The sequence below is a fragment of the Cupressus sempervirens genome, chromosome 7 (assembly GCF_028749045.1).
Source record: "Cupressus sempervirens isolate cs-2001-9-10 chromosome 7, ASM2874904v1, whole genome shotgun sequence".
In the NCBI taxonomy this organism is placed as follows: domain Eukaryota; kingdom Viridiplantae; phylum Streptophyta; class Pinopsida; order Cupressales; family Cupressaceae; genus Cupressus; species Cupressus sempervirens.
This window is the reverse complement of record NC_143124.1, coordinates 668,848,715-668,876,567: the sequence shown is the minus strand read 5'-3', so window position 1 is coordinate 668,876,567 and position 27,853 is coordinate 668,848,715. Positions and strand designations below refer to the sequence as shown.

The following is a 27,853-nucleotide window of genomic DNA, read 5'->3' as shown; positions in this document are numbered from 1 at the left end:
CCGAAGGAGTCTTTCGGCCATAATTATTGTATCCGTTACAAACTATTTACCGCCAGACCGTCGGCTACAGAATACCAAAACACCGCCGGATACGGAATACCGAAACACCGCCGGACCGTCGGCTACAGAATGCAAAATATTGCCGGAACCATCCAGTCGGCTAACACCATCCCCCCCAAAAAGAAAAGTCGTCTCCTGACGACTGACAAAATTAGGAGACAACTTACATACTACAGCAAGAACTAGAGAGAGGGGGGCGTCCCAGAAGTGTGTTGCTGGCGACGTAACTCATACACCTGCTCTGTCCTGATATGGAGATCTGTCTGGATCTGAGAGTTCACTTCGACGGCCTCCTTTAGAAGAAGTGCCGCATCCATGGCCTGCGTTCTGGCTAACTGCATCTCATACTCAGCCGCATCCTTATCTTGAACCGCTGCCTCCATACTTTGCTTAGCCAAGTCTTTCTCCTGCACCGCGGCTGCCAAATCTGCCAGTAGTGCTGTCCGCTCTGTGGCCCATGCTGCCTGCTGGGCGGTCAAGTCGGTGGCTAGTTTCTGTCTAGCCTCAGTTTCAGCTGCCAATGACTGCTCTGCTGCGACTCTGTTCGCCTCCGCACGCTGACGACCGTAGTAAACATCTTTGTACAGTCCCACAATCTCATGCGCTAGTTTCATCATAGGAGTGTCCATGGGTCCCAATTCCGGCTCCGTGGCCCAATCTGTCAGCATCTCCTCTGTCTCCATTGCCGGCCAGCCCCTATCTATAAAGCAAGTCTCGAATCGCCGAGGGCAAATCCCACGAATATATGCTCTGATCAAGTGCCATTCCCTCCGCCGAGTCAAGGCCTGAATTGCCACACCGTGGCCCTTCTTTAATGCAGACTTAATAGTCCTGAGGTAATCCCGACACCTGTCTTCATCTGACCCGTAGTCCTCCTTGGCGAAAGCCTCTAATGACCATTCAGCATCACTGTGTCCCCCCTCGCCAGTGGGAGCCATGCCTACATCCGGTGCTGCCGTCTGTGTTGTTGGCGCAACCACGGCATGTGGCATTCCCTCCTCCGGAGGCTGAGGCTGGGGTTCCGCCGGCCATGTTTCAAAACGCCCAGGAGATTGAATGGAGGGACCCCGCTTCGCCGGAGTGAGTTGGAACTGCTGCCTCAGAAACTCACTAGCTCTATCTATCACCTCCGGTTGTTCGACCCGCGCAAGCTCCATATTCATCTTCTGTACTGACTGGGCTGACTCGGCCTCTGCTAAAAGGGATGATGAAATGGTGACCACTGCGTCACAATCAATGACCTCCAACCGAACCTGCGGCTCAGACTGTGGTAGTGGTGGCTCTGCGACAGTGACATTCGTTGGTGCGGCTGAAACTACTTCTGCTACAGCCGTCGGCAGTGGCTCGACAACTATCTGTGGGACGGTGTCCGGTACTGCGTGTGGAACCACCTCAGCCACTGTCCGTGGGACATCTGCCTCCGTTGGAGGAGTCATAAGAACTGGGGCATAGCGCTGACCAAAGGCCGGAATGACCGTAGAAGAGGTAGTCAAGTGTGCTGAGGTTGACAGCTGAGGCGGGGTAAAGAATGTAGGCCCACCTCCTGCTGGCTCTCCGTCAACTTCAGCCGATGTGCTCTCCTCTTCTTCCCCAGATTCAGCCTCGTCACTTATTGAAGTGCCCTCCCTCCCGCTATCTGTTTCTCCGGAAAGGGCTAATTTGCGGAGTACTTTCCTGTGTCCAGCAGCTGACCCTCCTGTATCCAAGTGGCGCCAGAAGAAAATGGGAGGCTCCCCGTCTGCCAGCTTGCCCCGTGGAGGAGCCTCAAAGCCATCCATAGGGATCTGATTAGCTGCTGCCTCTAAAAACAACCCGATGGCATGGTGCGGCATAAAAAATGTTCGGTGCTGAAGTGTCATGAATTCTTCTATTCTGTCGGCAAGCACTGAGGCCCAATCATAGACCACTCCCTGCATGATACCATTCATAAACACAATCTGTGGCAGTGCGATATCTGAAGCTCGAGTGGCACCGGTCAATCTGCTCTTGATGACGTCCATGATACAACGCCAATGGCCCTCTCGAATAAAGTCCCTGCGAAGCCCTCTGCACTTTGTCCCCTGAACTACTGCCTCCTCCATAGGTGTAAGGTCCCTGCATACTAGGGCTATCCAATGCTCCTTCCGTTCCTGCGACAGTTTATGATTCTTTATTTCCACTTTCTTCCCGCTGGGGCCAGGAATGCCGAAGACCCTGGTGAAATCTCTTGGTTTAAAGGACACCGTCATCCGCTGCCTTTTGTACAAGAATGTACTTGTTCTGCTCTGGAAACTGTATGTTTCTATCATGGTGCGCAATACTGATTCAAACATCCGAATGGAAAAGATGGGAAGCTGAATAGCCCAATGTACCTGTGCCCGTATCAAAATCTGTTTAATTTGGTCTGCCTCAGGAGTTTCCTGCCACCACTTCCGGCATTCGCTTCCGCTAAGACTCTCAAACTGGATGGTGAGATAAGTGAGTTCTTCCTTGATCTTTTGTTTCTTGCTGCTGGAATCGGAGGGGCCTGCAACTCGAATTCCTGACGCCAAAACTCTTGAAGTCTTCTCCATATTGGCCAACTGACTCTTCCACGGCTTCCGCTTGCTCGCTGACTCCATGCCAAAAAAAAATGATTTATTCTTCCTATTGCCGGCTTCTTAAATTTCCCGTGGAAATACTCTGGCTGACGGCGAAGGTGGAAGTTTTCTCCCGCGGCGATCTTCTTGTCTATCCACAAAATTGGATAGAATCCCACTTAATGTCGACCAAATTTCCCAACCACTGCCTTATGCTGGTCAAATTCTTCACCAAATTCTTCAACACGCACCCCAAACTGTCTTGCTACTGCCGTGGAAGTTTTCCGTCTGCGGACCTGCGGGGTTTTAAATCCGCAGGGCCTCCCTTCCCGCGGGACTTCTAGTCCGCGGGGCTAAATCATCCTCACCTCTTATTTCTGCAAATGATCCAACAAAATAAAAAATGTCGCGAATGAGTAAAAAGGATTCAAAATCGACTAAGAATGATTGTCATGCCCTCCCATGAAGAATTGCAGAGATCTACAGCATGAAGACGACAAAGGATGAGGCAGTCATGCTGATCCACCCAAATCCGGCAGCGACGGACTTCGATCCAGCGTTCAGTGAATCTGGCGAAGGTGCAAGGAAGTAAAGTTCGTCGAACTGAGCGGGCTGCAGTGCGTGGTGTACATGGGCGGCCAGGTCATGGAGCTCCAAGCCAGTACTGTTTTCCAGATGCGGCTCTTGGGGTTTTAAGTCCGCGGGGCCTCCCTTCCCGCGGGACTTCTAGTCCGCGGGGCCCGCAGGACTCTTAGTCTGCGGGGCTTTCTTCCCGCGGGACTTCAAGTCCGCGGGGTCCGCGGGGGTTGTCAGGCCGCAAAATTTTTTTTTTTTTTTTTTTTTTTTTAAATTTTTTTTTATTACTCAACAACAGTACCTCTGAGTGACGTCATCGCCAGGGAATGCTGTACTGACGACACGGAAGGATTTACCGCCGGGGAGTACTTCCTTACACGATATGGTTTCAACTTAGATCCGTTAACTGGCTGAGTTATCTCTTGTTCGTCCAAGGTTGCTAATTTTATTGTCCCCGTGTCGCCAATTTCTCGGATTTGATATGGTCCAATCCATCGCACTTTGAATTTGCCTTGCTTGATTTCGTTACGGCCATCATACTTCAGTACTAATTGTCCTGTCTGGAATCTGTTATGTCTCAGATGCTTGTCATGCCAGAGTTTGCGTCTATTCTGTGCTACTTCTGTTGCCCACTGTGCCAACAACAGTTTCTCCTCCAGTTTATTCAAATTAGTCAATCGCTCTTGTAGACTTCCGTCATCATCCAGTTTGTTTTCCAACGCTATTCGAAGACTTGGAATCATGAATTCTGCGGGGACCACTGCTTCTTGTCCAAACATTAACTGGAATGGTGTGTACCCGGTCGTCACTTTGTATGCCGTGCGGTACGCCCAGAGAGCAGCAGGTAAGTTCTCTTCCCAATCCGCTCCTTCCACTGCACAGGATTTGTAGATGATGGATACCAGAATTTTATTGGTGGCTTCTGCCTGCCCGTTTGCTCTTGGATAGTACGGACTTGACAGCGAATGATGAATCTTGAACTAAGTAGTGAGCAGTCGAATAACATGATTGACGAAATGACCTCCCCTATCACTTGTTAATTGTAATGGAATTCCATACCTTGTGATGATTTGTTCATAAATAAACTTCGCGGTACTGACGGCCGAGTTATCCGGTAATGCACGGGCCTCCACCCACTTGGTCAGGTACTCCGTTGCAACAATGATGTAGCGACACCGTCGCATCGTGCTCACCCTCAATGGTCCAACGAAATCTAGTCCCCATCGTTCAAAAAGTTCCTGCGCATGAGAAGGTTGAAGTGGCATGAAATCTTTCTTCAGCGGTTTCCCAGTCCGTTGGCAAGTGTCACATCCGACGACCCATTCCCGTGCATCATCGTACACCATTGGCCACCAAAGTCCTGCAAGCAATATCTTTCGTGCAGTGGTGTCAGGCCCCATGTGGCCTCCTGCGGGGCCTTCATGGGTTTCTTTTAACACCTGCGGTATCTCTTCTTCCAGCACACATCGTCGAAGAATGTGATCCGGCCCCATTTTGTAGAGCAACCCATTGATTAATTGGAATGTACGACTCCTGATTATCAATTTGCGTCTATCGTTTGGTGACATCCCCGTGGGAAATTGTCCTGTTGATAGGTATTCACCAATATTCTTGTACCATTCCGGCAGTACCCCAATCTGAAACAGCTGTGCGTCAGGAAAGTCGTCATTCACACCATCCGCTGATTCCCCCGTTTTGATCCGTGACAGGTGGTCGGCACTGACGTGTTTCTTTCCTGGCCGGACACTGATTGTGAAAGTAAATTCTTGCAACAGTAGCAACCATCGGCTGATCCTCCCTTGGATGACGGGTTTGTTAATCAGGTACAATAGGGCTTGGTGATCAACATAAAACACAAACGGTGTAGCAAGCAAATAATGGCGGAATTTTTGTACGGCATAAACCATTCCCAAAGCTTCTCTTTCAGTTGTGCTGTAGTTTTGCTCGGCCTTTGATAACAACCGGCTGGCAAAGTATATTGGATGATCCAATCCGTGATTACCAGTCTGTGCCAGGGTTGCGCCGATCGCATAATTAGAGGTATCCACATGAACATGAAATTCTTTATTCCAATCCGGATATGCCAGGATGGGTGCCGTAGCCAGTCGTACCTTTAGCCCTTCAAATGCCTCATCCTGCTCTTTCTCCCATCGAAATGCCTCTTTCTTGCATGTGAGCTTATCTAACGGCTGGGATACCTTGGCAAAGTTTTTAATAAATCTCCGGTAATACCCAATGTGTCCGAGAAAAGATTTTACCTCCGTGACATTAGTGGATGGCTGCATTTCTAGAATGACTCTCACTTTGTCGGGATCCGTCTTTAATCCTTCCTTACAAACAATGTGTCCGAGCAGTCTGCCATGTGGAACCATGAATCGACACTTCTTGGGGTTCAATGCTAGCCGGGCTCTGCGACATCTCTCCATACATTCACCAAGTGCTGCCAGGTGTCCGTCTTCTGCGCTGAATATTGACCAATCATCCAAGAAGGCCTTGAAATTTCCCACAGACATCTTGTCGAAAATATGCAGCACAATCCGTTGGAATGTGGCCGGTGCATTACACAACCCAAAAGGCATCCGATTGTACGCATAGACGCCATCTTCAACAACAAACGTCGTCTTCAACTTATCTTCCTCCGCTATGGAAATCTGATTATATCCGGAAAACCCGTCCATGAACGAGTAGATTTCATGTCCCGCGACCTCCTCCAGAATGCTATCCGTGAATGGAATTGGAAAAGGATCTTTGATTGTTACTGCATTCAGGCATCTGAAATCAACGCATATCCGAATCTGAATAGTATCCTTTTTTAAGGAAATGACTATTGGTGACACCCATTCGCTGGTCTGTACTTTGAAAATAATGCCAGCGTCCAACATCCGGTTGATTTCCGCCGTAACACGTGCGGCATAGTTCTTATTCATCCTGTAGGGTCGCTTCCGTACAGGGACAGCTCCATCCATCAGTGGGATGCGGTGCACACATAATTCCGGCGGTACTCCTTTGAGATCCTTGTATGTCCATGCAAACACATCCTTGTAGTCCAGAAATATCTTAAATGCCGCGGCTTTGAGTACTGGATCCCAATTATCTCCCACTAGGATGTTCTTTGGTTCTGCCCCATCCCCTAGATTCATCGTTTGCAGTGTAGCTTCATTATACTTGATCGGCTCTCCTTCATCGAATGCATGAGCTGGGGTAATATGCAATGGTGATTCCCCTTCCTTAACTTCAGTAAACTCCTTCGGATATTCGTTCTCAATTGACAGAACATTACAACTCGGAAATAACTCATAGTCCTCCAGTTGCCAGTGGTATAAACCGTTGACGGAATCCAAGTCGTCATCCGTTATTCCCCCTTCCAATCGGAGAACACCTTCTTGATCTGGTTCCATCCGTCGTCTCCCTCCATCCTCCTCCGAATCGGATGACAAGGCCTCTTCCCCTACCATTTGGGTATGCAAGTCGATGACGAATCGACGACCTTTACTTTCAAGGGATATAGTGTTCTTCTTCCAGTCGTGTCAGGCTCTTGCTTCTATAAGCCAACCGCGGCCTAGGATGGCATCATAACCTTTCTTTTTTAATGGAATTACTACGAAATCCATTAGAAACGGCTGAGTGCCAATGGTTACCGGCTGCGCCATGAGAATACCCAGTGGTTTAATACCATGTTGATCAGCGGTTAGGAGCTGAAAACTTGGAGGCCATAATGTTGGCTATCCAAGTTTCCTCTGGCAATACATTCACGCCGGACCCTCCGTCCACTATGGTGTCTGTGAGAACATGTCCAAGTATCCCCATTTTGACAACTGCAGGGTGCCGTCCTGATGTCAGTGCCAACAACATCTGGTCTTCTCCTCCCGTAACAAGTTCCTTTTCGTTCCGTCGACTTGGTTCTCCTGGTGGCTTCTCCTTCTCAAGGCTTGCTTCCCCTGTCATATTTGAAAAAGCAGATCGAAGTTGGGGCATGGTAAGAAGTAAATCACTTACCTTTACTTGCACCTCTGTTTGCAACATTTGGCGTATTATGTTTTGTTCAGCGGAATTCCTTGCTGAGGTGGCGGCTGTGGTCGGAGGTGTTACTGCTTGCGATAGTTGACCAACCTCTGCCCGTGCTGCTGCAAACTTCTTTTTTTCTTCGGTGGGGTCCGGATATCCTTTTGCTTGTTGCCGTGTAATGGCCAGAACTTCTTCTTCATTGGTTCCAACCGTGATTAAGTTCACTCCGGATTTTGGGCATTTTGAGTCATCGTGGTCGCCGGGTCCGCACCATCGGCACAATAGGTGAGGTGTATTTGCTGTTGGACATTCTCGCGCAAAATGCCCCCATAAGTTACATGCTCGGCACTGAATAATTGGTCGTCCGTTTGCATCATACTGAATTCGGCTTCTGCTCGTATTGGTGTTGTTATTGTTGTTGTTATTCTGTCCACGGCGATTACTTCTGTATCCTCCAGATGTAGCGCCTGTGTTGGTGTTACCATTACCGCCTGACGGGGAAGCCTCCTGTGTGAGAAGCACCTGTGAAGATCCTCTTGTTTTCATGTTAAAGGGACAGTCCTTTGTCGAATGGCCCATGATCTGACAGATGTCACAGAATTGGTTCGTCGGACACGATCCCTTAGTATGACCGTCGGTCTTACATTCCGTGCACCACAGTTCACTACTTTTTGGCTCCTTCTGCATATTTTTAAACTCTTTCATCATTCGAACCATATCCTTCTGTAAGGCACGAACCTTTTTGTTACTACCTTCGTCATCGCTGCTATCATCCCGAGTGGATTCATCATCATCAGAGTCAGAGGAGCTGATTTTCTTCTTCTTTGTCTTCTGTGCACTCTCAAGGTCCAGTGCTCTGTTATACGCGTCCACATATGATGACGGTGGCACAATTTTCATTTTCCTCCGCAACTTCGAGCGTAGGCCGTCCACAAACCACCTTTTCTGCAATCCGTCCGCTGGCTTGCTTTCCATTTTGTTTACTAAGTCTTTTAATCTCCGGGCATAGACGCGGACAGTTTCGTGCTTCCCTTGCTTGGTATTGAAAATTTCCGCTACGATTTCATTATCATCCCGTAAGAGTTTAAATTCCGCTAAGAACTCCTTTTTAATGTTATCCCATGTATCCAGCTTCTGTGGATCCGTATCCGAAAACCAATCAATCGCGACACCCCGTAGGGTTGCGGGAAATTGCCTGGCCCATTCGTCGGCATCTGTGATTCCATTTGCCCGCCAAATCGTCTCACATGTCTTACAATGTCGGAGGGGGTCGGCTGTACCATCGCCTTCAAATTTTGGTAATTTTTCTTTGGGTCTCGCCATAATTCTAGAGATCTGCACTCCTACAGTGGTCGGCACTCCCACACCGGCAGTCTGTACTCCCACACCGGTAGTCTGCACTCCCACACCAGAGGTGTCGACAGCTGCAACCTTTGGTGAAGACGGAGGATCCTCCGAAATTGTTTCCCGCGGAAGGCTATCCTGGACGAAGAGGTCACTCCACGCTCGTGCTCCGTCGGCACCGCGAGCAGTGCGAGTTGATGCCCTGCCGTCTGAATTTTCGTCCTCCGGCGAACACAATTTCAAGAACTCCTCCCGTGCTTCTTCCACCAATTCCACCCGCTGCCGAGTCTCCTCCAACAATTCCTCCGCACTTCGGTTTTCGTTGACAATCCTCTGAAATCTCCGTCGGCGTTCGGCTTGCTGTGCTAGAATTAAATTCTCTTGCGCAATACGGATTCCATCTTTTCCCTTCGCCTTATTTCGATCCTTGTTAAGCTGATTTGGCATTAATCTTCATTCCTCCCACCTTCCAGATTCATAAGGCAACGACGCCAAATGTTTAGCGTAAAGACACAGAGAATGAATGCATACAGACAATAGAACACGAACAACAGTATTATATTCGCAATAGTAGATGAATGATGATTTACAATGATCCCGGACGGGATATAAATACTACTGCCGAACATTCCCGAAGGAGTCTGTCGGCCATAATTATTGTATCCGTTACAAACTATTTACCGCTAGACCGTCGGCTACGGAATACCAAAACACCGCCGGATACGGAATACCGAAACACCGCCGGACCGTCGGCTACAGAATGCAAAATACTGCCGGAACCATCCAATCGGCTAACACAATCACCTTAAATAGTGAACTTTGTACATTATTAGTCTGAAAATCATATTCCAATTCAGGTTCGAAATCTTCTCCCAGATCGTGTACCTTACTATTTTCTCCAAGTGCAACACTACAACTTGTGTCATATTATTACCCATCTCAAAAAATGGGTTATCAACAACTACCTCAAATTGAACCTTACAATCATGTTCATGCAAAAAAATGAATTGCTACTTTGATTAATACTAAATGAGAACTTTCATACACATCATTAGTAACTCCATAGCTGTCCAAGATCACCCATGCCTCTTTGTTATGGAGATGCTCAGCAAAATGATGTGGATCAACAATCTCATGAAACCTTTGCTCAAAATCATGTACAAGCAATGATAAATCAAATTTAGTTTCATTATCCTCCTTAAATACATCAGTGGTATCCTCCATGCATGCATTGTGCTAAACAATCATAACAAAATCACAATCAAGAGTGCAAAACTAACCTTCAACATTAGGAGTGGGTTAAGGCTCAACAAGGCGCTGAGGCTTCTCATGACCTCTCTAATTCTCCCTAAAGGGGAAGACGACTAACAAGAAACAATGAAGAACACAAGAAGAGTCCTCCTTAGACTCTAGTGCCCTCAATTCCCGATTCCATGTGATGGATTGAAGAGGCCAATAGGGAAAATCAAGATGCTCAAGTTCAACAATTGGAGAAAGGGAATAATGAAGTGCAAATTGGTGAAGTCTATCTAGAAACACATCAAGGACTAGAGGAATGGTTGGATAAAGGTTTTGATGTCTTGGTTGAAGAAAAGGGGGACTTAGTAGAAGAGGCTTTGTTCAGGAAAAAGGAATTGCAATCAGATGAATGATAATGTGGAAGTGAAAATGAAGAAGATGAAGGAGAAATTTTGTAGGAAAGGATTTAAGACAATAGAAATCAAAGACTAAAAAAAACAAGGGTGGTGAAAAAAAGACAATATGAAAGGCCAACCGATAAGAAAATGTTAGAAATAGGGGGCAGTGCCAAGGGTTGGATGAAATGTAGATTTGGAATCGGGGTGACCCTTTGTGAGTTGGAATGATGTCCCTTAGTTGGAATGTTAAAGACATTAGTGCCTGTAACAAGAGATGCATGATCAAGTACCAAATTGCTCTCCAACATGTGTAGGAGGATGCATATCACAAGTACAAGTATTATCCATAACATCAAGCACATCAAGGAAGTTGATAACCCTTTTGGTAATATTTTGTAACCCATCCATGAAAGCATCAACAATTGAGTTGTAAGGAACAATTGTTGTCTTCAAAATCAACCTCAGAGAAATATTAGTATAAGATAAATCATCATTTAATCTGAAGCATGGAATTGTCAATTATGTAGATGTTGTCACTTGTGTTAAGTTTTCTTTCTCCAAAGCTACACAAGTAACAAGCTTGAGATCTCTCTTCTTTGCAGCTGTTCTGAAATTTTTGGCAAGCTTAGCAACATTGTTTGGAGAGTTTCCAAAATCTTAATTGGTTAATCCCATGAAGAGGACTCGTTAAGTTCAATTTAAGGGCATTTATTACAAATCATTATCTCATTTATAAACTCAACCAACTTTCATACAAGAACAATGTAACTCATAACAAGCACCAACAATGAAATATTTTTCATTTGAAATCATCAAATTGCATACCAAAGCTGATCTCCAATTCCTTGTGTAGCAAGGAATGATAATACCTCTATGTGTCGTATCATCCTAATTTCATTCTTATTTTGTCTCCTCATTTGTATTTTTCATGCTTGGTGGTCTCCTAGGGGGATGACAAGTCACCTTATATAGTGAACTTTGTACATTAGTAGTCTAAAAATCATATTCCAATTCGGGTTTTAAATCTTCAACTAGATCGTGTACCTTACTATTTTCTCCAAGTGGAACAATACAACTAGTGTCATATTAGTACCCATCTCAAAAAATTGGTTATCAACAACCACCACAAATTGAATCTTACAATCATGTTCATGGGAAAAAAAGAATTGCTATGTTGATTAATACTAAAATGAGAACTCTCATACACATCATTAGTAACTCCATAGGTGTCCCAGATCACCCATGTCTCTTTGTTATGGAGATGCTCAAAAAACGATGTTGATCGACAATCTCATGAACCTTTGCACAAAATAATTTGCAAGCAATGATACATCAAATTTAGTTTTATTATCATAGTTAAATACATCGATGACATCCTCTATGCATGCATTGCTTTAAACAATCAGAACAAAATCATAATCAAGAGTGTGAGAAATCAAACTTGAAAGTAAGGAGTGGGTTAAGGATTAGCTAGGAGTTGAGGTTTCCCATGACCTCTCTAATTCTCCCTAAAGGGGAGCATAACTAACAAGACATAGTGCAGAACACAAGAAGATCCCTCCTCAAACTCTAGTGCCCTCTGTTGGGTGGATATTTTGCAACTGACATTTTTGGGTAAAAATTTAGTCGTAAAATAGGATGACTAGCCACAGCGTGTGAGACAGAGTCTCTCCTACCTTAACGGGAAGGCTCCCCCTTCTCACCATTCCTTAGATCAACTCAAGGTAAGCAAGAAGTCGAGAGATTTTATAAAATGGGTGTTACCAATATCCTTTCTTCTATCTTTCAAGAAAGAATCCACTTACTCGTGGAGCAAGTAATGGGCAGGGTGAATCTCTAACTACGCTTCTATCAAGAGCTGAAAACAGTGATACCGATAAACCTTCACTAACTCAAAGGTTAGCTGAAAATGTACTAGTTTGGCTCTAAGTCCAGTCGTACTTCTATATGGAAAAGCTTTACAATTAGGGCACAAAGACTCCTAAAAGTAAGAATAACTTAACTATTGTTCGAATTAAGAAAGAAGTATAAGATACAGACAAAGCTTCTAGCTATATATTTCCACAACCACTCCCAGTCAAAGGTTCGGCTTCGATTGTTTCTTAAGTCACTATGCTCTATTATTGAACACACAATAATAACATGAATCAAAGACAATAGGCACAAATTATAGTCAGAGCTTCTAATTTTCTCTATCACAATTGCTTCCAGTCAAAGCTTCGAATCCAATTGCTTTTTTTATTTACTTTTCTCCGAACTTTGTACTACACAATCAAAGTTATGCTTGCACAAATGTGGCAGAGTTTTCTTGCATACAACAAAAGATGATTTTTACAATGAGGGGGCACTCCTTTATATATGTACAGGAGTTGAGAAAAAGGTGGAGGAAAAAGTGGGGGCAACTCAACCAACTTTGACCTAGTCTAACTAAAAGAGAAATTATAGGGTTATATGTAACTGCATGTGCAAGTAGAATTACATGTTTTACATACACATGTAACTTGCATTACATGTAATTACATCTTTTCATGGAATGCATCCTCTTCAACTACAAACATGAAAGAAGAAGAAAGAAGACGGAAGAGAAGGAAACAATCCTAGGGATTCATTTGAAGGGCCTTGTACTTGGCAATGCTATCCCGGATGATAACAGGATTGGGAGTTCCTGTATTTTGTGCCTCTGCATTCACCTTGATAATCACGGTGTTGTGTCTTTTGACAACTTGACTCTCTTTGCTGAATTTTTCATTGTCATTTGAAAATTCGATGTGGTTAAGCTTTTTCTCATTCAAGTAGTCATGAATTCTCCTTTGTAGATTGGCACATTTTGGATTCTCTGACACTTTGAAAACCTTCTTGACGATGTCCGGATGTAAACTCGAAATAACTTTCTATCACCACCTTCCATTCTTTTTTTTTGTTTTTTTGTTGAAGTGCCTAGTGCATGAGAATGCGTGCAAATGAGAGCTTTTGACTTTTAAAAAGTGACTTGGGCTTTCAAGATGTCATTGCATAGAAAATGGATTACATGTAAATGCAACATGTAATGAGGAATGAAAAGTGAGATGACATGTGAATGTGGATAGAGGATGAGCTTACATGTAAGTACAGATGACGGATGAGATGAAATGCATAATGACACGGGAAGTGGAATAACATGTATTTGCTCATGGAGCTGTAAGTGCTTATGGAAAGATGGAAATGGAAAATGGAAGAGGGATAATGAGTTTTATAGTCATCTTTGGTGAAAAGGTGAAGTCAAAGAACATGAAAGATGAAAATGACATATATTTGACTTTTCAAAAAGTGACTTTTAGTCAAAATCGGACCTTTGAGATGCAATTGCACGTAAGGCTTTTCGTGTAATCATGCCGTGCGAGTGGATGCAAAAAGTGAGATGAGTGAAAATGGAAGCAGAAAATGGGATTGCATGCATGTGTGGATGGTGAATGAGATGGAAAACATGTAATCACATTTGTTGGAAGAGATGTGAAATATTGTGACATCGAATATGGAAGTGGAACGTGTTGATACTTTTGTATGAAGTGAGGCAACAAGTAGTTCTTGGAGAATTTAACTTGTGATTTTTTTAAAGTGGAGAAAACCGGCAAGCAAACACAAAATACAAAACACAAAAAAAAACGTACTTTTGGAAAGTGACTCAAACATGCCAATATGCAATACACTTCAACACTCAAATTCGAAATTGGGACTTGGGAAAGAACCAAAAAACATGAAAATGAACAATTTCTTAATTTATAAGGAAAAATGCACTTTCCATGGCAAAGATTTCAACAAATGGCAATCATCAAGCAATTACGTGCATAAAATCAGCAAGATAAGCACAAATTAAATAGCAAGAAAGAAAGAGTCCACTTATATGAAGATTAACTGCCAAAAATGAAGGAGAAAGATGCTCCATTGTTTGAAAAATTCTCCAAAAACATTTGAATCTTTCAACCTTTTACAAATTCGAATTAAAGAGGGCAATAAACAAGGAAAAGTTGTTGATAGATGCCAAAACGTGCCCTAAGATTGCTCCAAAGTCCAACGTTTTTGAGATGCTCATGCTTGAGACATTTTTGGTAAAAAAATGTTTTTCACCATGAAGCAAGATCAAATTGATTTGGTGTTTACACACCAAAATATGCACCAAGATGCCATGCAAACATCAAATAAAGCCAAATCGATTTGGAATGGAGCAAAAGCATGGACCAAAAATGGAGTTATTTGCTGATTTCTCCAAAAACGTGTCATAGTTTGGAGCTTCCAAAAACGTTTTTTAGCTTGTTGAATCCATTTTGAATGCAAGAAATCTCATTACCCATGAAAAACGCATCAAACGGAAAAGATTTCATGTAAATCCATCAAGAAAATCTCCATTTATGATCAAAATCAGGTTCTTGGAGGGCAAAAAATGGAGTTCTTCAAAATCGAACTTTTTGGAGGCCAAAACATATATTAAAACATGTCTTAGTATAAAATTGGACATTTTTGAGTCGAGCATATATTAAAATGTGCATACAAGCAAAATTGCACTTTTTGGAGGATGCTGCATGTTTTAAAATACATCTCACATTTTAGATGTAAAGGCATAAAAACTTCACTTTTGATGCAATAGCATCAAAAAGGTCCACTTATGATAGACTTTTGATGTAATGACATCAAAAAGGTTCACTAAAATGAACTCTATATGCATTGACATGTAAAATGTCCACTTTTGATGACTTTAAGTCATTTAATTCACTTAAATTTATAAAATGTTACTAAATAGGCCGTAAACAATATTTTATCTATCATATTTATAAATATAACATATAAACATCATTTAAAAAGTAACATTTAAATAAGCATTTGATTTTAAATCCAAAAATTAAACTGGAAATATATAGTTATATAGTTACTTTAAGTGAAAAATTAAAAAGTAACTCAACTTAAAATTATAACATAAAGTGCACTATAGTCACTTTATATTAAAAATTTAAAGTTAAAGTAACTTAAAAACATAAGAAAAAATGAATATAAGTTATATTTATCAAAAAGTGAAAGTCAAATTAAAAATATAACATCATATTTTTAGTTTGTGCTGTTGCAGCCAAAAGGTCCACTTTTGAAGCACTAAAACGGGCATATCTCTTGACTGATAACTCCGATTGAGCTCTAAGTTAGACCAAATCGAAGGGAAAGACGAAAGGCATGACATGAGCAAAACCAAAGGACTAAAAACCAACAAATGCAAACTTTAAAAGCAAAGAACAAACGATGAAGGCTTCAAAAATCAAGCAAAGGCTTGACAGAAAGCAAAACGAAAAAGACTTGATGAAGGCCTTCAGTAAGATATTTGATATACGAATTGAAATGGATGGATCGATCAACATTATGTAATTGACTATCAAATTCAAGCTTAGAGAAACGCAACACTAGCTTGAAAAGTTTCGTGCTGTTACCAACATTTTGTGGTGACAAAATGTAGCACAACACCCTCAATTCCCGTTTCCATGTCATAGATTGGAGAGGCCAATAGAGAAAATTAGGATGCTCAAGTTCAACAATTGGAGGAATGGAATAATCAAGTGTAAATTGGTGAAGCCTATCAAGGACTAGAGGAATTTCAGGACAAAGGTTTTGATGTCTTGGTTGAAGAAAACAGGGCTTAGTGGAAGTGGCTGTATTTAGGAAAAAAGAATGGCAATCAGTTGAATGAGAATACGAAAGTGAATATGAAGAAGATGAAGGAGAAATTTCGTAGGAAAGGATTTATAAAAATCCAAGTCAAATATAAAAAAAACCATGGGTGGGAAAAAAAGACAACATGAAAGGCTAAGCAATAGGAAATAGTTAGAAGCAAAGACAAGGGTTAGATGAAATTTAGATTTGGAATTGTTGTGACCCTTCGCGAGTTGCAATGATGTCCCTTAGTTGGAATGTTAGAGGCATCGGTGCCTGTGACAAGAGGTGCATGATCAAGCGCCAAATTGATTGAGCTAAGGTAGATCTAGTGATATCGCAGGAGACCAAATTATGTTTAGAGGAGAGTGAAAATGTAATACAGTTCTTGAGGAGCTATTAATGGGAAATTCAGGAGGCAAGTGGTGCTTGTCTTTTTGGTGGCTTAATGGAAGTAATTAAAGCTGGATGGGGAGAAAGTAGCAGTTTGTAGAACAAGAAACTTTATTGGATGAGAATAAGAAAGGCTCAAATAGGGTTTTAAATAATAGATTTATATGGCTCAATATAGATAAGAAAGAAAAGGGAGGCGTGATGTTTTCTTGCAGATGTCATCAAAGACAATTAAGGGGAGGGGAAGATGATTTCCTAGGATTTAATGCCACCCTCTAGTGAAGAGTAAGAGAGGAGGTTTGACATAGAAAAATCTAGCACATATTGATTTTCAATTTTTTTGTATTTGAATAAGCTAAGAGATGCAGCAACGAACAAATGGTTTACTTGGACAAATGGAGTAAACGGTTTGACAAGCATCGTAGAAAGATTAGATAGATGTTTTTTTATCTTGGTAGAATACGTCCTAGTTTTAGTTGTATGTGAGGCTAGCATTATTCCTTGGTCTTGCTGTACCCACTACGAACTCATCTTCATGCTAGTGTTCCCCCACAATGCCCTTTCAAATTTGAGAACACGTGGTCGTGGGATGCAAGTTTGAAAGGAAAAATGGCTTATTGGTGGAAGGAGGCTCCAATTCAAGGGGAATTCAAATTGCTTTTTCTCCCCAGAATGTTGACTTTTAGAAAAGTCAACTCATAGAATGTTACAAAGCACATTTTGGAAATATCTTCGAACTAAAAGTCAAACCTGAAGAGGACCTATCAAAACTCAATGAGAAGGTGCTTTCTAGGGGCATGGGTGGTGAGGATTTCAAACAAGAATGGGACCTTAAGCTGAATAATGCAAAACCTCTAGAAATCTAATTTTTTTTTTTGGAGATAAAAGTGTAGCAAGATAGTAACACGGGGATGCATCCCCCCTTTTGCCCAACGTCTTGGAGACGGGGACGCACTGGGGACTTGGGGATTTTGTCCCTACGTTTCCAGTAGTGCCCTAGATTCCACCACCTCCGTCGAGGATGGGGGACATCCTGGTGTTGACTACTTTCTGATTTGACTATTTATGTTCAATGTTCAATTTTCTGATTCAATGTAATGTTTAAGTATTTACTCTTTTACATTTTCATATCTTATATTGCAATACATCTTTTCATAACTAGCATTTTAGGTAGCATATGTAAAGTATATACAACCCCCCTGTCCTCTGACCCGCCATTGCCCCTAATCCGTTCTCCCACTGTCCCCAAATTAAGGCCCCTCTGTACCTTCGTCTTAGAAACTTGGCCTCCTGCTCCAATCGTCCCCCGTCCCCTAGGGCAATGTAACTATGGTAGCAAGGTGTGGCTCGAGGATGGAGAGAAAAGTACTAAATTCTTCCACCACTCCAAGATCCATAGATGTAGTAACAAAATATTAGAGATCACCAAGGAAGATGGACCCATTGCTTTAACGAAAGGAGTTAATGAAGAGGCAGTTGATTGTTTTGAGAATCTTTTGAAGAAGGATTCTTCTTTGCATCCTAAGGTTTGTAACAACCTTTTGGAGAAGATACCCAAGATAAGATTGCTTGAAGAGAGCAAGAGAGTTTATAGAAAAGTGACAATTGAAGAAGTCAGATTTGTCACTCTCTAATTAAACACAGACAAAACCTTGGGGCATCACAATTTCTTTTCAAGTTTCTTTTAATCCTTGTGGGGCTTCATAGGGCAGCAACTCACAGTGGCATAGAAGAGCCCTGAAGGCGAATAGTGATGATTAGTGAGCTGGATCATTCTTTCTTGGCTTTGTTACCCCAAAATTAAAGAGGCCTCTAGGATTGGTGACTTTTGTTAGATATTTCCATGTGATACAGTATATAAGATAGTAATCAAATCAATGCCAAACAGAATGAAGGAACTTTTAGACAAAATTAGCTCCATCTATTACATTTTGCAAATCAGGCATGATCACGTCTGCTCAATATTTGCTCCATTTTCATTGTCTACTTTTTAGATGATATAGTCCAAATGTTTATTTTTATTTTTATTTTTGCATTCCTATGTTCAAAGTTTTTCTTGATGTTTTCTATCTTACATCCATCTCTTTCTTGTTGTGCTTCCAGTTAAAGTTTGGTTATCCTATTTATCCAGTGGGCAATGAGGTCTATTGATGTACATACTGATTGGCTTATTGTTGGCTTGTTTTCCATTATTACAATGCTATTTTGGTCTTTAGCGAAATTAATCATTATTAGATGTGCTTTGACTCCATGACATTCTTTTGCAGAGTTCGAGATGATATTACACGGTCTTTAAAGCTTATAAATCCTTATAGAGTGATTAGTTCTTTTGATCGTCCAAATCTGTATTATGGTGTGAAAGCATTTAATCGGTCAGCAGCCTTTAGAGAGGAATTGGCCAATGAAATTGCAAAGGATGTGAAGGGAGGTGGATCAACTATTGTGTACTGTACGACAATCAAGGATACAGAAGAGGTCCTTTTTTCCCTATATTATATTGTGTTGTGTGGTGAGAATGTAATTGTCAATTTTATGGAGAATATCTATGGATGACATTTATGATGAGCCGAATAACTGACAGTTATGATGAGCTGGATAATTTTTGTGTTAGTTGGCAATTATTATGAAGAATATGTTCTCTAGGATTTTATACTTAATTTGCAAATTTTTTCTGGTCAAAATGTGATGTTCTGCTTTTGGGTTTCATTAAATAACTTGTTTATGCTCCTATAAAATTTAATACTTTAGATAATGCTTCTTTACTCAAATCTAATATATTTTGAATATGCTTTTTATTTGCATGTTTGTACATTCATGTATACATATGGTATCAACGGAAGGGGTGTAGTCTTTTAGTTATTTGTTGCTAGTTACCTTTCTGTAGGGGTTGTATAATAAATTATCTCACAGCATTATTTGGTTTGCTTGGAATTTGATTATCTTTTAGCAGCTCATATGTACGCAATAGGAGCCAGAAGCTATATCTAAGAGCCTTTAAGAAATATCATACATCCCATGAAACTCTACTCCTTTAATGTTAGCAAAGCAAACAGATATAAACGTGCAACATATCCAACAACAGGAATCTGACAGCATGTTACATAAATTGTGGCAGGAAGCCATATAAAGTGCATCAGAATACATTACATAGTCGTCTAGCTTATATGAAGCTTATGTAGCTAACACACTTTACTACTATTATCAATTGTGCGACCTTTTTAAGATGTGGTTTCCATTAAGTTCATTTAAACAGATGCTTTAGGGATCTTTGGCCATTTTTACTTGTGCTACCTACATAGCTCTTGTAGTAAAAAATTGATATTTTATTACTCACATTACTCAGCCTCAAGCATCATGGATACTGTCATATTCATGAAATAATACAAGATATGGACATTTACATTAATACAATCCTACGATAAGAAAGATATAGAGAGATAATGATACTCATGCTTCTAACTTCAAAGTCTCAAGAACTTGTAATGTCCCTTTATTTAAAGGGAACTTTCTGATATTTTAGCCTCGTCTTATTTGTGTTTTGTTGATCTATTTGCATTTTGGTGCGTGATCTTTTTGGCCATTTGTTTGAATTTGTAATTGGGCTGACTTGCATCATCTGGGTGATAGCAATTTCATATATGTATTGCTTTAGTGGGAGACCTTAGGCATGGTTGAATTTGTATCTTGTTTATATCCAAATTTGGATTCGAATATTTTTAGCCATTTTGGTGGGACTAACTCCTTACTTGAGTCTACTAGTGACTTCACAATTTTGAGAAGTTTTGGTTGTAAACAAAATTGTAATTCTGGAGTTAATATCAATCTGATAATTTATTTAGGAATTACAGTGTCTTAAGCATTTTCCTCTCAGAGCTCGTGTATAATGTGTTGCAACATAACTATAAATTGTAAGTCTAAAGATAGTGTCTTTTCTGATATTGCTGTGGAAGAAGACCGAATATTTATATATTTAAAGATTTGTAGTTTGGCGAAGTATTATTACTTTGGGCTGCTTCTCAATTTCTGAGTGATAAGATTTGAAGGGGTGAGTGAGTATTAAGGAGTGACAGGTCAAACTATGAACAATTATGATCTCATAATATTGGTGAATTTCCTGTATTCATTGGCCTATTAACTTGTAATTTTGATTTGTGTAATAATATGTTACTGTGGAAGATTAATAAGAGAGCCCCAGCTTTGTAATAGTGATTCGAATAGGATATTAGTTTATGTGCCTTGTACATTGTGGAGATAATAACTCATGGCGTTGATAATTACAGCACTAAATCATTTGATTACTTTTGTAATCTGAGAATGTGAGGTACACACATATTTTTTGGAGTTGGTTTCTGTCAAGGGAGATTCCAGTAAGGTTTGGTCCTATAAGACAATGACTCCCTGACTCACGTTGACTTCTTTGGCAGCATCTATGTATTTCTGGAGCCATGTCATGGTATTCTAGATCCACTGAAATCATAGCAAGAGGTTGACAATAGAATTCTGTAGTTGCTTCAGTTATCATTGGCTGAAAGACTTGTGTGGTGGACCCTTCTGTCTCAACCTCTATCCAAACTGGCAACTGACTAACTTTATTTTGTTTTATTTGAAAACTTTGTAATTTTTTGGATTTTCACAATGTGTGTTTTTTGAGTTTTTGAACAAATAATGAACAATACATGAAATGAAATCAAAGTATTTGCAATTTGCACACAGAGATTGATATATTTTATTAATTGATAATTTCAATGGACAGCCGGGCAATTATTATGTAAAATTCCTTATTTCTAATTTCTGTTCCTGAATGAGATCTTAGAAATAATAATTCATAATACAGTTCAATCTATTTGCAGAACATAATTGCATGGCAGATACATTTGTTTAAAATAAATAATTTATCAACTGTAATTTTGTAGTGATTACATTTTAAAATTTGCACCTGAATCTTGTCCAAGAATATTACTGCAGCAGCTTAAGCACCTACAGGAGTCCCCTGAATATCATTGCTGATTAAGAAGAGATTCTTGCAATCACGTTCCCCCAAAAATTTGGTATACTTTCAGATTTTGGGTCAGTGATATAATTGATTTGATTCACCACGTTCCAGTCAAATTGACTTGATTCACCACGTTCCAGTCAGTTAAAACACAGACGATCTTCCTTGCATATTGCTTACTCAGAAATCACCCGATATACTATCCTGTAGCAACACGGTGAATCTTGAATTGCTTAATTGTTCCAATACCATTCTATGGGCCACCACCAATATGACGGCAGATTCATAATTCTTGCAACATCGCATGTGAGCCCATGATTTTCAGTCACAACTTACTTGATGACGAACATCGTTCTTCAAAAGAAACTTCCTTTATGCAGTAAGACAAAATGCTTCTGTTTGTTTGGTACAGACTTAGACAAGCAAATAAAAACTTCTTTCTATCTATGTTGGTGTGAATGAAATGGAGAGTCACGAATTCCACTCAAGGGCAATCAATCTCAAAGGAACGCATCCATCATTGTTCCTCACACAAACACTAGTATGTTATTTCTTTCCACTAGGTCAGACCTGTTCAATTCTGACGAAAGGAAATATTTTGGAAACAATCCAAGGTTGATTCGACACTAATCAATTATTCCAAATCTTTTTCTCCCCTTTCCAAGGCTCTCAAATTCACAATTAATTACCATCTTTCTCATTCCCGTGGTGTAACTGAATATGGGATTTATTAACAAAATCTATCTTGGCTCACTAAATATTGAGTTATGCAATAATAATTTTGATTTAGTATTAATTTAATATAAGCTTTTGAAAACAAATATTAAATAATTACTAGTTAAATATAATATTGTCTTTAAAAAGACAATCCTAGAGGAGAGTTCGACAAAGTACAAATCTCCCCTTCCCCATGTTGCTTGCCCAAATTAAAATGTTGTAACACATGTTCTCCTTCCCATGTAGCATCATCCAGTAAATTTTTTTTCAATTGTATCACATATTCCTTGATAGATCGATTCACATATGCCTTTCACGTGTATCCAGAATCATATTTTAGAGACTGTCACCTGTTTGCCCAATGCCTTCTTGAGGAAAGAAACATGAAAAACATTATGTATGCGACTGCTTGCTAGTAAGTCCAACTCATAAGTAACTGTACTAATTTTCCTAACAATCCGATAAGGTCCATAGATACGGGGCTTCAATTTTTTAGTACCACTACATTTGAGTGATGATTGTCGATATGGCTGCAATCTGAGATACACCAATTCTCCTGCATCAAAATTGCGCTCTGTCCGTTTCTTGTCAACATAAATTGTTTGTTGATTCTGGGCAGATTGGAAGTTTTCCTTGAGTGTGTTTAAGATATCTTTAGTTTCTTGAAGTCAATTTTGAGCTTTGGGTACATTACCATGGGCAAAAGCAAGATCAACAAAAGATACATCATCATATCCATATAATGCCTTGAATGGAGTCATACCAATAGACATATGATAAGTTGTGTTGTAGCAATATTCCCCTAAATACAACCCCACCTGATCCAAGCCTTTTGATGCCCAACTACATAATTGCAAAGATAGCCTTCAACTCACTTGTTCACAATTTTTGTCTGCCCATCTGTTTGTGGATGGTACCTTTTGTTGTGGTTCAATGCTGTACTTGTTAATCCTAATAATTCTTCCCAGAATATACTCAAAAATCTGCTATCCCTGTCGACAATGATATTTTGTGGCAAACCATGTAAGCAAAATACTTCCTTGAAAAATATTTTGGCGAATTGAATGGCTATGAATTCTGTGGTGATAGCAAAGAAATGTGAATTTTCGTTAGTATATCAACTACGGCAAAAATATAGTCTTTACCTTGCACACGGGGTAATCCAGTAATGAAATCCATGAATATACTTTCCCACTTTTGTGATGGAATGGGTAAAGGCTGAAGTAGTCTTCCTAGATAGGAATGCTCAGCTTTATTTTGCTAGCATGTGATACATTCCTTTACGTATTGTAAGACATCATTTTTGAGCCCTTTCCATGTGAACCTTTCACGAATTTGCTTGTAAGTCTTGAAATAATCAGGATGTCCTGCCAAAGGTAAATCATGAAGTGCTTGCATAATCTTCAATTTCAAAATCTTCAATTTCAACTTAGATCCGGGTATAAGAAAATTCCATGTTTATAATAAATGATCTCATTTATAACCTTGTAATTTTCATCCTGAATATTCCCTTCCAAAATGTCAAATGAAAATGTATTTTTAGAATATTTTACTGATAGCAGAGATTTCCGATTAGTTGTTACTCTGGAAATAGCATTTATTTCAGGTTTTTTGGATAATGCATTAGCAACCACATTGTTCTTACCTTCAACATATTCAATTTCAAAATCAGAAGCTTGGATTTTATTGATCCATTTCTGCTACCTGTCATTCAAATCTTTTTGGCTCAAGAAATATTTCAAACTGTTATGATCAGTTCTATCTACAAATCTGCCACGAACTAAATATTGCCGAAATTTAGCCAATGCATGCATAATTGCCAACATTTCCTTATCATATATTGAATACAACCTTTCAGCACTAGTAAGTTTCCTGCTTTTATAAGCTATAGGGTGTTTATTTTGCATTAGAACTGTCCCTAATCCTTCACTTGAAGTATCACATTCTAATACAAAAAATTGATTGAAATCAGGGAGTGCAAGAACTGGACAAGAACTCATTACCTAATTAAGTTTGTCAAATACCTGTTGTGCTTCTTCAGTCCACTTGAATGCCCTCTTTTTGGTAAGATCCGTCAATGGTGATCCCAGCTGTGAAAATCCCTTAACAAATCTCCTATAGTAACTACAAAGACCAAAGAAACCCCTTAGATTTAAAAAATTTCGTGAAGGTGGCCAATCCAAAATGGCTCTAATCTTCTCCTGATGAATCTGCACACCTTTGGCACTGATCATGTGACCCAAATATAAAATTTCTGTCATACCATATTCACATTTTGATGCTTTTGCATAAAGGGACTGTGATTCCATTATACTCAAAATCTCATCAATACGACGCAAATGTTCCTCCCAAGTCTTGCTGTAAATTAGGATATCATCAAAGAAAACTAGCAAAAACTTTTTCAGTTGTTTGTTAAAAATATGATTAATGCAAGACTGAAATGTTGTTGGAGCATTTCTTGGTCCAAATGGCATGACTAAAAATTCATAATGACTATAATGGCAACGAAAAGTAGTTTTATGAATATCTTGTTCCCATAATTTTATCTAATGGTATCCGGATTTTAAATCAATTTTAAAAAAATATACAACACCATGTAATTCATCTAACAACTCATTAATGCAGGGAATCAAATGCTTGTTTTTTATGGTCTTTTTATTGAGAGCACGGTAATCTATACACAGTAATCTTTCTTTTTGACCAGCACTACTAAAGAAGCAAATGAACTTGAACTGGGTATGATATGTCCCATATTCAACAACTCCTTAATGGCCTTTTGAATGCCTTAGGATGTCTGTAAGGAGCAGTAATAACTGGTTTTGCCCCTTCTTCCAACTCATTAGTGTGTTCAAAACCTCTATCTGGAGGTACTCCTGGAGGTATGTCACTAAAAACCACACTATGTAAATCTAAAATCTGCAAGAAATCATCTTGATAATGTTTAGATTCAAAACTTGTTACCTTAGTGGAGATAAGGCATTGTGCTGACCAAGCTACATCACCATGGAGGAAAATGGCCTCCATTCTGTAAGCAAATACAACTTGGGGACCTCGATTTGACATTCCTATGAGAATCACTTTTTCCCCATTAGTTTTGAAAGAAAATTTCAGTCTTTTGAAACTCTGTGAATATTTATCCAAAGTTATGAACCATTGAATGCCCAACATAACATAGAGTTTGCCAAATCAACCACATAAAAATCATTTGTTACTGGATAATTACCAAGAGTAATACTTAATTGCGGAACCTTATGTGTGCTTACTAAAGTTGTACCACCTACTACTTTGACAACAAACCCTTCACGTTTCACTGTATCTAAGCCACTTTTTTTAACAAGAGCAGTATCAATGAAATTATGTGTAGCACCACTATCTATCATAACAATGAGTCCTTGCCCCTGTAAAACCCCTCTTACTTTGAAAATATTAAAATGCGGAGTTCATGTCATTGTTGCTATTTCACCCTTCCTTGGTGGATCTTCTTGAGCTTGTCCTATAGTTTTGGGATCTTGTTCTTGATTTGGATCTGTGTTTTCCTCATCTTCACTATCTGATACTACTTCTATGTAGTGAATTTTTCCTTTTCCCAAACATCTATGACTTGGTGCCCATGCTTCTTTACAATTGAAACACAATTTTTTTCTTTTGAGTTCATTACGTTCTTCCTTTTCTAATTTGTTTCTAGGTGATGTGTTGTTTGGAAAAGGTTTTTTCTCAAAAATTGGCTTATAGAGTGGCCCTTTGTTAAATATCTTTCCTTTAGAAGGAGAATTTAAGGACTTAACACACCCTTTGATAGTATCAGATAATCCATTTATAAATATCACTGTTTTTTGACTCAGTGATTTCAATTACTAATACTGCCAATTTTTCAAATTTAGAAATATATTGTTGCATGGTACTTGTTTGTCTAAGTGTAGTCAAATCTTTGAGATGGAGTTCAGGATCCTTAGAATCAATTCTGTCAATAAGCCTTTCTGTGAAAACAACATAAATGTTAATCTGATTATGACCCAATGTAAGCTGTCCATGATGCTACCATTCATGGGAAATTCCCTCCAAATGTAAGGCTGCATATTTGATGGCTTCATCCTCCATTTTAATTGTATATGTGTCAAGTTTTTGTACCCAAGCTTTGCCTGTGGTTTTACTTGACCCATCAAAATAAGGAAGAGTTTCATTTTACCAATTTTCCTTTGTAATTCATTATCATAACCCCTTTGCCCCTTATTCTCATGTTTCATTTTGACATCCAAATATTCTCTAAAAGTCATTTATGCCTTGAATTCATCACCTGCTTGTACCCAATCTTGATAGACCTCTTCTTGGAGTTCCCTACGGGCTCGTTTGGTTGTTGGAATATGATTTAGGAATTAGAATCTAAAATCCTTGATTTGGGATTTTGGAACTTGAAATCCATATTATGGTTTCTGGAATTTATTTAGAGACTGTTTGGTTCAAACCCAAAGATATTTGATATTTAGAATTTGTTATTCCAAGCCTGTTTGGTTCAAAATACAAATATAAAAGTTACAGTGAAAAAGGAGATTCATATCTCCAATTTGTTCAAGGACTTGTTCATGGTGCTTTGAACTCCACACACGCCGAAAATGTCGATGTTCATTGCAAAATAAAAATTTAAGAAAAGGTTAAAAGAAAGACGAAAGAAATTAGATATGTGCAGTACTAGTTATTTTATTTAATCCAAACATATAAGCAAGTGCAACAATAGCCAAAATTTTCCCCCAATATATAAAAATTGTATTTGTACAAATTTCTGCAATAATCTTTCTAATTTTTTCAAGTGGCACCTGCTAATTTTTACAAAATGGCACTCAAAGGGTGCCCGAAGTAGATGCAAAGGGTATAATTTATTGAAATGCCTCACTCTGTTGGTTACAACTCAATTAAATTTCAAAAATATGTGCAAAAATAGGTGCTCTCAAATGGGCATTCGGGTGTCAAACAAAATTAAATTTCACTTTAGTTGAAATCCTCATTTTCTTTTTGGTTTTTTGTTTTGTAAGAGGCTGAAGCCAAAATTCATTATTATTATGTTATGTGATCAATTATTATTATTTATTAAGCTTGTGTAGAGTTGAACCCAAGACCTCTCGGATAAGAGGCTTACAATTTACCGTTGAGTTGTAGGCTCTTGTCTAGAAATCCTCATTTTCAAAAATGGGATTTAAAATGGAATTAAAATGAGAATTCCAAATAACAAGTATTTTGAGGGGAGACAAAATTCTTGTTTTGGGGGTCAAATGGGGATATTGAGTCCACATTTCCCCAAATTCCAATTCCCATTTTGCAGACCCAGACAGTGGATTAGGAATTTTTGAGAATTTCAAATTCCAATTCCCACTCAAATCTGCGATCCAAACGGACCCTAATGGTAGGTTCTCTTTCAGGTTGTGGATTTCTAGGAGTGAAGATTGGCATAAAAGGTCTTGCTGAAGTTGAACTTCCAGGTTGTTCCTTTATTGATTGATTCTCCTGTTTACCCATTTCCCTTGCATTATTCTTATTTTGATTCCTATTATTGTTCATGAATTTTGCCATCAAGTTTGCATACGGTTTACATTATTTTGCATCTCTTGTTATGTCCTAAGTAAGGCAGTAATGAGATCCCTAGTATTATCTGCATCACCCATATTGTTTCAAAATATACTCCTCATCTGACTCAATATGACTATCTTCAATGTCGATGGGTATAGAGGAACTAGATGATTCTAACAATCTATGTTGTCTGACCTTGGTATTACGGAAATTATAATTTCCTTTTGGCATATGTGTGTTTGAACCCATAGGTTGGCAAGACTGAAAGCGCTGATACCACTGTACAATTCTTTATTTCTAGTTTCTGTTCTTGATTGAGATTTTAGAAATAACAATTCATAATA

The 27,853-nt window shown here is 39.6% G+C and overlaps 1 protein-coding gene across 1 annotated transcript in view; it reads left to right on the top strand.

Annotated features, from left to right (window-relative positions):
• LOC149548440 (uncharacterized) overlaps window positions 1-27,853 on the top strand; it is a 330,750-nt gene that overhangs the window by 104,883 nt on the left and 198,014 nt on the right. Inside the window, exon 7 of the mRNA XM_089792508.1 lies at window positions 18,508-18,715. Coding sequence (XP_089648634.1) covers window positions 18,508-18,715 — 208 coding nt within the window. The remainder of the gene's footprint in view (window positions 1-18,507; window positions 18,716-27,853) is intronic.